Genomic DNA, 13,800 nt, shown 5'->3' with positions numbered 1-13,800 from the left:
AATGTGAACAGATTTTCCCTTTTGGCTTGTCTTTTTGAACATAATGTACTTGTTTTTCTTTTGCACCTAATTAATTTTTCCATGTATAGTGAAATAAATAAATAAAAATTTACATGTGTATTTTTGACGCACTGCCAACCTGATAATCTCTTTAGCATTATTCCTCTAAAGGGGTGTAACATGAGGTCCTTTTGAGGGAAATTTGGCGAGATACACAACAGAATGTTAATAAGATAAAAATTGCACCAAATTAAAAAAAAATTAAAAGCTTCTGCAAAAAGAGCAGTTAACATAGCAACCATCACGAATGCCGTTAGAGGCGAAGCGACGACATTCCAGAGATGAGTACCAGAACTGATGGTGTTGTAAACCTCCAACGGAAAACGATGGAGAGTGGCAAGGACAAGTATTGCTATGCCTCCGAGCATTGCAGTCCATACGGAATTTTCAATAGTATAACAAAATGCTACCGCTGCAATGAACGCGATGTTGATTCCTTCATTATTAGCCAACAGCTGCTACCCCTCGATAGCGGAGAAGGGTATAACCATGCAACTGCTAACGAATCCGTATGTGTACGAAAGGGTGAACACGCTTGCGGCGTTTTTTTATGCAAAGGAAGCATTGATGAGTGCGTAAATATCAATCATGCAGATCGAACAAGTGCTGCTACATTAGCAGGAATGGGTGAAGGAACGAGCAAAGATGATAGTAAACTGCTTGATGTTAAAAATGACATAACTAGCTATGCCTACCTGGGACAAAGAACATCACGTGTGTTGCAAACAAATGGCCGTTTGTGTCGGAGCGTAGTTTATACTTCAAGCGAGACGCCAACAAATAGGACATACAATCCAAGTGTAAACTCTGATGAGAAGAACAAAGTGCAAAACGACCTTTACGTTTATGCTGAGGAATGTCGCCCACAGGGAGAAACGCCAGAAGGCACCACAACACGAGAACCAAGTACCACGCGAAGCAGTCTTAATACTTCTCTAACGGAAAATAAACCGTTTAACTACACACGTAAGGAGGACCATCTACAACGGGTGGACAATACGAGTAGCATATATCACCCCGACGATGAGCGCATCTATGTCTATGATAACCTAACAGCGCATAATGGTGCAAGAGATGAGTTAACACTGAAAAAAATGAAAACAACGATCCAGATTGGTGATATGTTAAAGGGTGTTTCTAAATCTGAATACTTAGCGAAGCATTCAGGATCATTTCGCAGCTCTCAAATTGAAGAACAAGATGCAGCGTCACCATCCGTGGTGGATAAGCAACTTACAAGGCATAAAGAGTACAACAGTAATAATGACAACAATTGGAGCACCTGTACAGATGGAGAAGTAATAGCAAAAGTATGCAAGAAGCAAGAAAGTTCTTCTATGATTTATTTTACCACAGAAGGAACAAAAGTACAACCAAAGCTCTTCGACAATTATAGTCAAACAGTTGGAAAGAAAAAAAAAATTGTAAATATGAAGAGGAGACTAAAAATTGGTCTAAAAGGAAGAAGAAAGAAAAAAACTAAAAATGTCTTTTTGAAGAAAAAGCCATTGAAAGGGAACAAACTTCGTGTTAGTAAAAGAAAAAAAATGAAAGCGACCTCCACGAGAAAGAAAATCCCAATGAGTAAAGAAAAAAAGAGCTATGCACATAGGAGAAATAAAAAAAGGAATACGTTGGGCTCGAAAAATGCTAAGGATTGTGCTTCATTAAAATTTGCAATTGTGAAGAGAGACAAAAAGGTTTCATCAGATATGCGAAAAGGGGCTAATGAGCACTTGGCTCAACTGATTTATTCCAAGCTGCAGGACAAGAACGGGAAAAATAAGCAAAGAGAAATTGAGCTCCCGATTCTGAGTCAGACAAAGTTTGCCAAGAGAAAATCACACACAATTAGGAAAAAAGTAAAAAAGGGAAAAGAAGTGAAAAGTGAAAAAAATGTCCAAGAAGTAGCGAAAAATAGTATAGAGCTGGATGAAGCTACAAAATTGATAACCCAAGATCATATGCAAATGGATGTTGTTGAACAGGCGTCTATGCTAAATGGCGAAGTGAATTGCGAAGTTAATTCAGATGAGGTATGCATGGTACCGGGAAAAGATTCAAACGTTTTTCCTGCTTCTAAAATGGCCACCAAAAGTGTTGAGAGTGGCGCGTACTATTTTTGCCTGAGTGATGATGTGAGTAACTCCTCCTACAGATCATTCCTTGTTGACAACCACAGTTTGGAGTTTTTAAAAATCACGGACTATTCTGACCGTACAGATGGTGTGCATGGAATAGGTATGGAGGAAGTGCAAGCGGAAGAGGAAGAACAAGGGAACAGGGATATGGCTACAAGGGGAAAGGAAAACCTGGGTAGTAGTAACCCAGAAAATGGTACCAATTTGGAAGCCCGCGAGAAAGGGGGCGCCACCAGGGTGGATGTCACGAACGTAAATGATGGACTAGAAAAAAAGGGGGAAAGAAGTACCAAAAAAAGTTTCAATGGTCACAATGGCGATTGCAATTTCTTCTCTACTGGTGAGATAAGCGCAGAAGAAGTGACGTGCATATGTGGAGGCGAATACACCACCTTGGACGACAACGAAGAGAGATTGACATTTGCAGTTCTCAGGAAGGTTGCTAACTTTCTTGGAGGCGAAAGTGGAGACGTACAATCAGGTGAAATACTAAAAGAGGACACAAACAGTTTTTGCATACACAGGGAAGGACAAAGAGTAGACCAATTAACAAGTAATCCCCCAATTGACAAACCTCGGGATGATGGTCTTTTTTGCGAAATGGTGACAAGCACAAGCGGGGTAAGAAGCAGGAGTGATGATACCTTTTTCGAAAAAGCGATTCTCAATACAGATGCGGAGAAGACAGAACTGATGGATACGTGCAAGTATAGGCAATCGTGTCAAAAGGACAAAAACCTGTTTCTGCTTCACTCGAACTTGTTGAAGCAGCGCTCCTTCTTCCATCAAAATGGGACATTCGAAAATGAAGTAATGTATATGCTAAGCAGCTTAACATTTTATTCTCACAAATTGAAGAATCTACTCAACTATGCCATAGGGAGATGTCCAAATGGGGATGTCATACAGGTTAAGTTACTTATACTCTGTTTGATCAATTTAGTCGAAAAGGCAAAGAGGAGTGATGGGCCTGCTGTATGCCTTAAGAGGGCTTCAATTTTAATGCATGAATTATTGGGGCGGGTTCGCTACAGTGTGTTGAGCCTCTCCAAGAATGAGGAAGTCACTAAATTTGAGCAGGTGATTATGAAAACATACCTTATAGAGTTGATTAAATTATGCAGGTTATTGTTAACAACACTAGGAGGGATAAAAAATCGTTCTGGTTTATCATCTGCAGGAGATTTTTCACCCCATAAATGGGCAGCATCAGCGGGGGGAAAAGTACCCAAAATGAGCATATTGAAGACCTCTCTTGGGAAGCACCTCGTTCATAATTCGGAAGACAAAAAAGTTTTCAAACCACAGGATAATGATAATGAAGACACCACCGATCATGTGAAGGGAAAAGGATCAGGGGTGGTGGTCCATTCCTTCGATGGGCACATAACGCAAATGAGCAATCTCACTAACGAGGTTGTGGCTTCTCAGAGTGACTACCCCAGGCACTGTGACACTTACGAGCTAATGAAGGGGCTGAAAAAAAAATTACTACTCCTAGAACAGAACAGTAAAAACAGCTTTTGCAATTTAAGGCTAATGTTGAAACATCTGGACAAGTTGAGTTACATTTATGGAGTGAACTCTGAGCTCCGTGATGACCCCACAGGGGGGAAGATCCCGCCTGATCAACTGGCCGACAAAATGACCAACCAAATGGATGACCAAATTAGACGCATGGTAAAAAATGTAGAAGAAAACATAACCGCCTGGACGAAGGGGAATGAAGCCATTTTCGACATACGGACTTTATACTCTATAAAAAGTGTGCAAAGGAAAATGGAGAAAAATGTATCTGCCCTTTTTGAGCAGTTATCAGGGAAGGATTCCAATGGGGGAGGGTCCATTGGCCTTTCTCCTAGAGTACCTAAGCGAAACGAGAGTGTTGAGCCAGAAGTGGAAAAAATGGCATATGCTGAAACGAACAGTGTGCTACACGCATGTCATAGTAATCAAATGAGAGATCTACATAAGGGTGGCCAGAAGGAAACCTTCCTTAACAACCCTGTGCTCAACTACCACGACGAAACAGAGCATCTGGAACGGCTGAATGAATGCCTAAATGAGGTTATATTGAGCAAGAAGGAGGAGCTAACCACAAACCCGAATGGTCAGTACGCCATATTGAAGGAGTACAAAGAAGAGTTGTCCTTATTGAATGACCTTCGAAATGGTGAAAATGCTCTAGTGAATGATTTCCTAGACCACATGCCCAGCTCCAAATTTACTAAAATGTTAGATGCGTATGTCAGGGGAGCAAGTTCATGTAGGGGGCACTCGCAGTGGGATAGAGTCCAGCATCGGACTACCTAACATTTACCCCTGCCTTTTTCCCCGGAAAGGGAACAATGAAAAAGGGGAAGTGGCTTTCATTTGGAAGGCAATTCATACAGAGAATCCCATCCACATTTGAGATGTCTTAACGGGCGAGATGGGTGTTCTGATTATCCTTCACACGATGGGTAATATTTTGCAGAACGCCCTTTCCCTACGTAATCCTTTTAGCGCTACACCAAAACGTAGAATTGTGCAGGAGAAATTCCCTCCAATTCAACATCCCCCATGAGAGTAACAATAGTGTGGAAAACATTTTTTAGAATATGTTAACAGGGTGCCCGAGGGGGGTAATGTGTGGCTATTTTAGGAAGCGGTTTTTTTCCTTTAGTGTACATGGTAGTGATCCCCCTGCAAATAGTGAAAAGACTGCATCGATGTGTTTTGCCTACTTCTGCCCTGAGACGAAGTGTGGGCTGCATTTAATATTCCCAAATGAAAAACTGTGCCCAGCGCTGCGAAGGAAGGAACGCCGGTTCAGCCGCTTAACAGTTTTGTGTGAAGTGGTATGCGAGGCTCGTAATCATCCCATTTGCGTCTCTTCGTTTCGCGTGTTGCTTGAGCGATCTTCTGTGTCATGATTGCGTCGAAGCATTTCGTCAAATTGTGCAAAGAGGGGAATAGCACGTATGCACACTTGTGTGTAAGGTGGGTTTTTTAGGGGGGAGAAAATGGGAATTTTCGTTAACGCTTCAAACGCGCAACAATGAAGGGGCGTTAGAGGAATTTTGCGCGTTCTTTTTTTTTTTTTTTTTTTTTTGAACCCCATTTTGTGCACGCGCGCGGGGTCATCCGAAGGGAAAGTCCACTTTCAGCGGGAACAAAGGCACTCTTGACAATTCTTATTAACCACAAAAAAGGAGGAGCTCTCAAAAGTTATGTCCTTCCGTTTTGGCGCATACTTCATGGATGCCTTATTCTTTTGGCCGCACCTTTAAGCGGTAAATTGGTTACAAGCCTCTAAATTGAAACCTCTTCCTGTGTAAAGGGAAAACTGTTTGGATGACACATTTTACCCATTACGCCTGAGAGGAGGAGTAAAGATCGGCCAGTGTGTGTATTGTGTATGCGTGTGTGTGTGTGTATGCATGTATCTGCGTATGTGAAGAATACGTACCCACGGATGAGATAGCGCCAACATAGAGTTCACATCCAAATGGCGGTGAATAACGAAGAAGCGGTGCCGTCCCCAATAAGTGAGGGGGAGCTGAAAAAGGTGTACTATGAACATTTCATAGACGATTTGACGGATGAAGAACTCATGTACAAAAAAACAGTGGAAGATTTATTTTATATTTACAAGTCTTTTGGGTTCATTTACTCCATTATTAAAAAGGCAAACCTATTGCTCAGTAAGGAGAGCTTCGACATGTTTTTAAAATCTCTTGTAAGCTTCATTGACGAGCTTTTCCTGAACAACCCTAGTTTGTTTGACACACAAGGAAATGATGTGAAGCCAAATTATATGAACAAAGAAATAGGAGGGGCGGGTACGAAAAAGAGGAAAGGTGAATTTGACAAGTCATATATAATTAATAACAGTGACAATAACTCATTTATGAGTATCATATCGAAGACTTACATTGAGGAATTACTAAAGGACATTAACAATATAGACCCAAACTTCAGTGAAAGCAATGCACAGGATTATTTGTTCATCACGAAAAATATTCTTAAAATGAAAAATATTCTCGAAGTGGAACATGTAAAAAATAGAATGGATAAATTGAAAAACATATTAAATGTGGGGAAGAATATTTTCCATGTAGATGAATTATTAGACGATTCAAATGTTAGTGATGGAAATAATAATATAAAAGTACGTGATCATATAGACGAGATGATAGCAAAATTGAAAACCATTGGACCGTCTATCGTTGCTATTGTTTATAAACAAAATTTGTGGTATAAACAGATTGTTAATAAGTCCGAGTATGACAGCTTAAATTCGATTCTGAATTTAGATGTAGATGCAGACAGCAAATTGGTAGAATCCACTTATGCAGATGTGATTCTACTCCTTGGAAATAAAATGACAGAAAATAAAGATCTATTGATTGCGAAAGAGAAGCTGGAAAGACTCAAAACCAATTACGATGCAGAAATGCAAAGGAAACTTCAACAAGAAATGGAACTCTCTAAAAAATTAGAAGACAAAAGAAAAGCTGTTCAGTTTATAATTGACAGATATAATGAGTACACATGGTTTGATAAAAATTCCCCCAAGAAACACTCCTTCTACATAATAGGTATTAACCCCAGGACGACTACGGAGGAACAACTAAAAAGCTTCGGAAAGAGACTGAAACATATTTTGCACCCAGACAAGGAACCCGACAAGGAGTGGAAGAAAAAGGCAGAATCTGCTTTTAAGGAGGCGTCCCTCGCTATATTGGGCTGCCAGCAGGAGTTCAAAACGAAGGTCCTCAAGAATTTGGAGCCCGGCCCACCCGCACCCTACTTGGCGCTCATCGGAATTGAGGCGGGAAGCGATACTAACGCAGTTGGGGGTGGTAGCGGCGGTGGGGGTGGAAGCGGCCTTGGGGGAGGTGCCGAGCAAGGAACCGCACGCCTACCGCAGTATTACCCCACGCAGGCCTACTATCCCAAATTCGACCTCAAGTGCGTCGACCAAAAGATTGGTACCATCCTTATTGACATCAAGTGCCCTGTGCAACTAGGGGTGGTAAAGAAGGTGATCCTTTACGTGCACAGACCCATTTACGGAGCCGAGCCACTCAATTTAATCCCAGAGGATTCGTTCCTTTCACACAAAATGGAACAAAACGTCAACATAAAAAATTTGAACCAATCGATTGAAGCCAGAGTTGACTTTGTACAACCGTTAGAAATCGCCGCCTCTACCAAGTACTACATCGGCATTCAGCTAATAGCGGAGAGAGGAAACACCATGATCAATTGGAACTCCATCAACATAACGCTCCATAAGTTTAGTAACAAAAATATTATTAAAAAGCTGCTGTCGTCATTTAAGAATGCCTCCTTTGTTAATCAGGCCCAACTGAATGTGATCCTGTCCAACGAGAACAAGGACGAGATGACAAAGTATTTGAATGAGTGCATTGCTGCCGCGAAGATATGGGCGCAGACGGTGTAGCGGGGGGGAGCCCATAGAATTGTGCTTCACAGCCCCAATTCTGTTAGCAGTTCCCGCGTGGAAAAAGTCACAAGTTTTTTTTTTTTTTTTTTTTTTTTTTTTGTACCTCACGGCACAGCTATGCATTTAAATAACCTTACTACGTTCGCCACGCTGCTACGCTGCAGTACCGCGAGCGGAACGCTTTAATATTTGTTCTCAAGAACACTAAACGTAAGTTTTTGTTTATTCAAAAAAGTGGCTGTTGGTGTGTGTAACAAATTGTGTTATGAGTGGAAGGGGGGATATGCCCACAACCCAATTGATAAAAACGGTCAACATGAGGGGGCAGTTACACTGCTCCCCAGTTAGGACTTCCTAAGAATCATTCGTAATTCATTCTTTGCTTCGCTGTTTGGTAGATCGTCCAGGTCATAATAGCTTCTAGCAATCTCAAGGAGCCACTTCCCATCAATTTTGGTCACCGTCCTTATAAAATTTTTTGTGGTTAATATAAGTTCATGATACATAACCCATTCAGGGTTTATTTGAAAGACAGTCGAAGGGTGTAGAGTAACAATTTGAATATCCTTCACGGTGATGTAGTACCCTTTGCTAGTTTTGTAAGCCACTTGTTGGTAGAACCCACTGAGCAAAGCCTTCCTTATGTTGACATAGTAATCAGGGTTAGATGGGTTCATGGAGACAATTTTTAATTCCATTTTTTCCATTGTTCTAATGAGTTGGTTTCTAACATTCTGGGCAGATGTCATAGCTCGATGATTTAAAAAATAATCATAACAAAATTTTTTAGAGGCATTCATATCCATTCGGTTATAATTGACAAAGGCATGAAATACATTCATAAGAGTTAGGTGGTCTCCATCTAGGTGTGAGAATCTTGTTTTCATTTCATCCGCTTCCTTCCCTTTTACCTTTGGTCTTAAAAAACAATAGGGCACAGAAAGCATGGCTGCAATGGTTAGTATTTCGCTGGAGCAAGAATAATTTGGGGACTCAATTAACACTTTGGCTAATTGAGGATCTACAGGAAATTCAGACATGAAATGTCCCTTCTGTGTCAATTCTCCCTCGTCATCTAATGCCCCCAAGTAATTAAGCTGTTCGAGGGCTCTCATCAGAGTTTCTGGTGCCGGTGGGTCCATAAAGTCAAAATGCACTAAATCATCAATTCCTAACTTTTTTAAATTTAAAACAACTGAACCCAAATTGGATCTTAAAATTTCTGGGTATGTCTGTTCGGGTAATGTTTGCTCGAAACACTTTTCTGTGTACAGGCGAAAACACTTGCCCGGTTTTGTTCTGCCTGCTCTTCCAGCTCTTTGCTGAGCAGAGGCTTTCGAAATGGGAGCAATTAATAAAGATTCCACTCTTGCCCTTGGATTATAAACCTTTTGTTTTGAAAACCCAGGGTCGATAACATAAACGATTCCTTCTATGGTGAGGGAAGTTTCAGCAATGTTAGTGGACAGGATACACTTTCTCCCCATTTTGTCTCCTTTAAATCTTGGCATGGGTGCTGGCTCGAATATTTTCTGTTGCTGAGTCGATGGCAATGAAGAATAAAGAGGTAACACTACCAACTGACCAGCTTTGTCATTTTTTGAAACTAATTTTTCAATTTCTTTTTTGGTCATTTCTATTTCTTCCTCTCCGGTCAGGAAGACAAGAATATCCCCCTCCTCCTCATTCACATGAATGTCGTACACAGTCCTGATGACCACCCTTATGTAATCCTTCTCCGCTTGTAAGGTATAAAAAATCTCCACAGGGTAAAGCCTCCCTGGGATATTTAATATTTGAGAGCCATTAAAAAACTTTTGGAATTTTCCTGCATCTAATGTTGCAGACATAACGATTAATTTTAAATCATCCCTCTGCTCTTGTATATTTTTTATAACTCCGAAGAGGATATCTGTGGCTAAGGTCCTTTCATGAGCTTCATCCAAAATAATTGCATTGTATCTTTTTAACAGAGGGTCATACATTGATTCTCTCAACAGCATACCGTCTGTCAAATATTTTATGACCGTTTTTGTACTAGATCGATCTTCGAACCGAATGGTGTACCCTACATACGTCCCTAGCTCTACATCTAACTCTTCTGAAACTCTTGCTGCTACACTCATGGCAGCTACTCTCCTTGGTTGCGTCACAGCGATGGATTTCTTTTCAGCGAATTTTGACTCCAACACGAATTGGGATATCTGTGTGGTCTTTCCACTTCCTGTATCTCCTACGATAATCAGCACATTGTTTTTTTTGAAGAGCTTTAGAAAATTCTTTTTCGCACTCCATGCTGGGAGTTTTTTCTTTTCCTCCAAAAGTTGGAGGTACCTTTCGCTATATGGTTCGTTGGTCAGTTTGTTTATCAGTTGGGGGTCCGCTTCTGTTGCTGTAGCGCCTGCCTCCCTTTCGTAGGATGCCTCCCCCATGGGGATTTCGCTTCGAAGCAGCGTTTCCGATTTGGGGTCTTGTTCATTGGGGACACCTTCCCCATCACTGTTATATTCATTATGCGTTTCGTCCTCCTCCCCTTCATCGTTACTATTCTCATGACCAGTTTGTTTACCCTCTTTGGGGTCATTCCTTCCATTCGTACCATCCTTGTCTGCACAACCGGGATCCTCCTCTACGTCTTCTGCGCTCACGTCTGCCTTATTTTGCCCCCGCACCGTTTGTCCATCCTCTTCACCTTCCTCAAAGGGATCTCCTTTTAACGCATCATCCACCTTTGCCTTTTTTTTACTGCTATAAGCGTCACTTGACGTGTGTGCGTTTTTCCTTTTGGCGTTTTCACTTGGGAGTGCGGGTTCTCCCTTCTCCTTCGCGGCCTCCGCGTCCTTGTCGGATAAGCCGTCTACCACTGGGTTCATTTTTTGCTACCAGCGGCTACGTTGCACTACGCTTTTATGTAGAAGCGCAAAAAAAAAAAAAAAATTATGCACCTTTTTTATGCATACGTAGGTAGGCTTCAATATGTAAGCGTGTAACTGCCCACCCCTAATACGAAGCAGGGTTGGGTGGTATAAGGATGCGACAAACAGATAGGCAGTTGAATAGACCCTTAGGGGAGGGGTTCTTTCAAATGAATGTCCGCTTTTGTGATCATTACATCTGACATGGGCTCCCCTTACATACCATGTTTGATAATGCCTTGGAGATTTTTCCACTCGTAGTCTTCTTTTCTGCTACGAGCTGGAATTAGGGGAGATCATATACAAATGGTCTGCCCCTCTGTCTCCCTCAGAAATGAAGCTACGCAAAAAAAAAAAAAAGGGTTCCTCTAAAGATGCCTATAATGCGACTCTAATGCGGATCCTTCACCATGGCCAATTAAAATAAATTACCCGCTCGCTATTCACACAAGGGGGTTATTGAGCATGTGGGGCTAATTGGGCAAGTGCGAATCAAAAGTAGGATCCCAAATTAGATCCTAAAATTGCTGCCAAAATTGTCGCCAATTATGCCTCCAAATTTGCTACCCATTTTGCTGCCAAATATGCTGCCCATTTTTGGGTGAAGGGGTTTCGAAAAGTTATTCCAAAGTTTGCTTCTAAATTTGGTACGAGTCTCAATGTGAGCGGAGTTACTCCCGTGCGGTGACTATAAGAGGGGCCCTGTAAGTCAAACCATTCATCTGCGCAGGATACATATAAAAAAATTGTTAAAAAAAAAAAAAAAAAGAGGCTAATTTTCCCGCTTGCATGTCGTGCCGCCTCACGCAATGTCGTGTTTCAGGTTAATTTTTTTTTTTTTTTTTTTTTTTTTATCATTGCATCTAATTGATGATTCCATTTTGGGAATCTCGGAAGGACGCATAATTTGTCACCGCTTTTGGGTAGAAAAATATCACGACAGCTACATTTCGCATGTGATATGATCTTACTGTCCTGACATTTGAGTGGTAAGCGCGTCAACCCCTCATCACCCGTCGCTAGTCCATCAAGTAAGAACGAAAAAATTTTGTAACCCTCTTCTTGGGGAAAGCATCCCCTATTACGTTGCTTCCTTTTTTTCGCCGTGCGATCATTTTGTATATCTTCCACTTTTGCTTCTCCCCCGTTAAACATATGTCATTCCTCTGTTGCTGGCCACAGGAAGGCAGAAGCAACAGAGAGGTGACACATCCTGCCCCACTTGGCATATATTTCATACCCTACACTATGTGCAGTTTTTATGTCGCCACCGGCATGCATTTCTAAAATACAATCAAGGCGTAGGTGTCACGTTGCATTAGTGGAAGCGTGAATGAATCACATACGCCTTTTTTTACATATAATGATTAGGAACGTTATATAGGTGCAGGGAGGAATTACATAAATAGAACAAACGGGAGAGTAGCAGCATCGTCTTTTGTGCACGCATTGTCTCATTCGTTTTTTTTTTTTCTTTTTGCTCTCCATGTGTAGTGACATAGTGTAAGTAGAAGGGAAGACAGACAACAGAGGAGGGGTGCAACATTTCGAAGTCAAATTGGATAGGCAATTAAAATAAAGGGGTTGCTGCTCCGTGTACACTTCAGTTCATTTCCCCCATGTGCGCCTGGCGCTGCAGCAGTGTGTATTGTAAGAAATGATGTTCTAAGGGATCCTACACGTAGATGTATGTGAAAGAAGCGGGGCGACTTGTCCTAAGTGGAAGCTGAAGGAGGTTTTTTTTTTTTTTGTTTTTTCTGCTAGTTTGGTAACCGCGCCGCTGCTCTGCCGTCCCATTTTTTAACTCCGGGATGTGGTTCGGGCAGCTGATCATCGGGCCTCCGGGGTCCGGGAAGTCCACATACGTGGCAGGGGTGGAACACATACTGAAGCAGATAAACAGAAAGCTCATGATCATCAACCTGGATCCGTTTGTGGAGAATGACGTATACAAAGCAGACGTAAACATTAGTGAGCTTGTAGATATAAAAAAAGTTTTCAGTGACCTGGGCTTAGGACCCAATGGCACTCTAATATATTGCATGGAATACCTATTAATGAACTTTGACTGGCTTGAAGAAAAATTAAATGAACACAAAGATCATTACCTACTGATTGACACCCCAGGGCAAGTGGAACTGTATACACATAATGATGCCTTGCGAAATATTGTTCATAAAATGACCAAGATCAATTGTAGACTAACTTCTGTGCACATCGTTGATAGCACTTTATGCTCCGACAATTATAAATATGTTAGTGCACTACTGTTGTCCTTGTGCAGCCAGATACACTTGGAGTTACCCCATGTGAATGTATTCTCCAAAATTGACTTGTTAAAATATTTTAGGGACGATTTAAATTTTCCTCTGAGTTACTACGTCGAAGCGCAAAATTTGCAGCAGCTAATGCTATACGCGCGTTACCAGAATGAATCCTCTTCCGACTCGAACTGCGACTCCGACGCGGACGCAGACGCCGATATGGGGGACGCACCACGTACACCCCTAAATAACCCAAGCCACTCCACCCAGAGCGCAATCAAACAGGTCATACAAAATGAAATAAATATTGGTAACATAAAAAATGTGAGGAAAAACTTTAGGAGATTATCCAACAAATATCTGAAGCTAAATGAATACATATGCGAAACGGTAGAGGATTATAACATGATCAACTTTGCCCTGTTAGATATACAGGACAAATATAGTGTGCTTAAGTTGCTAAAAATTATTGATGGAGCTAATGGGTTTCGTTTTAGCTCCATTTACTCCGAGTACTCTTTGTTTGACACGTACGCTGAGGCCATTGAGTATGACTGTGACGACATTCAGGAAAGGATCGTGGACGTGTCGGATGATGAAAAATTCACGTCCCAATGTGGGCAGCCCCCTCATGCGTGACAAGTGCACAAGGGGTTGGCCTTCCCCCGTGTCGGAGGAAAAAATGGGCCCGCAGGAAGGTCAACCGCGACACGCAAATCGCGCACCTGAACAAACATTTTGGGTGACAATCGGGAACGCGTAAAAAAGTTTGCCAATTTGATGTGAACCTGTTGGAGCACTAATGTTCGAGGCTACATTGCGTGGCGCGCTTCGCTCTTCGCGTGTAACCCTCTTGGGGCAAGAAAAGTTGCCACTTGCGCGGCCGTAGCCCCGTTGGCGCGCCTCTAAGTAACTCTTTTTTTTTTTTTTTTTTTTTTTGTCAACGCTTCATACGAGATTCTGGA

General features: G+C 41.7%; 4 protein-coding genes across 4 annotated transcripts; 3 read left to right on the top strand and 1 right to left on the bottom strand.

Annotated features, from left to right (window-relative positions):
* Positions 1 to 341: 341 nt before the first annotated feature.
* On the top strand, positions 342 to 4,798 carry AK88_01710 (uncharacterized protein; the record flags this gene model as incomplete). The annotated part of the gene is made up of 2 exons (XM_012479345.1): positions 342 to 4,467; positions 4,707 to 4,798. 2 exons carry the CDS (start codon positions 342 to 344, stop codon positions 4,796 to 4,798), a joined length of 4,218 nt encoding a protein of 1,405 aa, XP_012334768.1.
* Positions 4,799 to 5,691: 893 nt separating this feature from the next.
* AK88_01709 (uncharacterized protein) lies at positions 5,692 to 7,653 on the top strand (the record flags this gene model as incomplete). The annotated part of the gene is made up of 1 exon (XM_012479344.1): positions 5,692 to 7,653. One exon carries the CDS (start codon positions 5,692 to 5,694, stop codon positions 7,651 to 7,653), a length of 1,962 nt encoding a protein of 653 aa, XP_012334767.1.
* Positions 7,654 to 8,000: 347 nt separating this feature from the next.
* AK88_01708 (uncharacterized protein) lies at positions 8,001 to 10,529 on the bottom strand (the record flags this gene model as incomplete). Its single annotated transcript, XM_012479343.1, has 1 exon — positions 8,001 to 10,529. One exon carries the CDS (start codon positions 10,527 to 10,529, stop codon positions 8,001 to 8,003), a length of 2,529 nt encoding a protein of 842 aa, XP_012334766.1.
* Positions 10,530 to 12,382: 1,853 nt separating this feature from the next.
* AK88_01707 (uncharacterized protein) lies at positions 12,383 to 13,474 on the top strand (the record flags this gene model as incomplete). Its single annotated transcript, XM_012479342.1, has 1 exon — positions 12,383 to 13,474. The coding sequence occupies one exon, from the start codon at positions 12,383 to 12,385 to the stop codon at positions 13,472 to 13,474; it is 1,092 nt and encodes a 363-aa protein (XP_012334765.1).
* Between the last annotated feature and the right edge of the window lie 326 nt (positions 13,475 to 13,800).

This window comes from Plasmodium fragile (assembly GCF_000956335.1).
Source record: "Plasmodium fragile strain nilgiri unplaced genomic scaffold supercont1.15, whole genome shotgun sequence".
Lineage (NCBI taxonomy): Eukaryota > Apicomplexa > Aconoidasida > Haemosporida > Plasmodiidae > Plasmodium > Plasmodium fragile.
The sequence above is the reverse complement of the archived record's forward strand: the minus strand, read 5'-3'. Positions and strand labels throughout refer to the sequence as shown.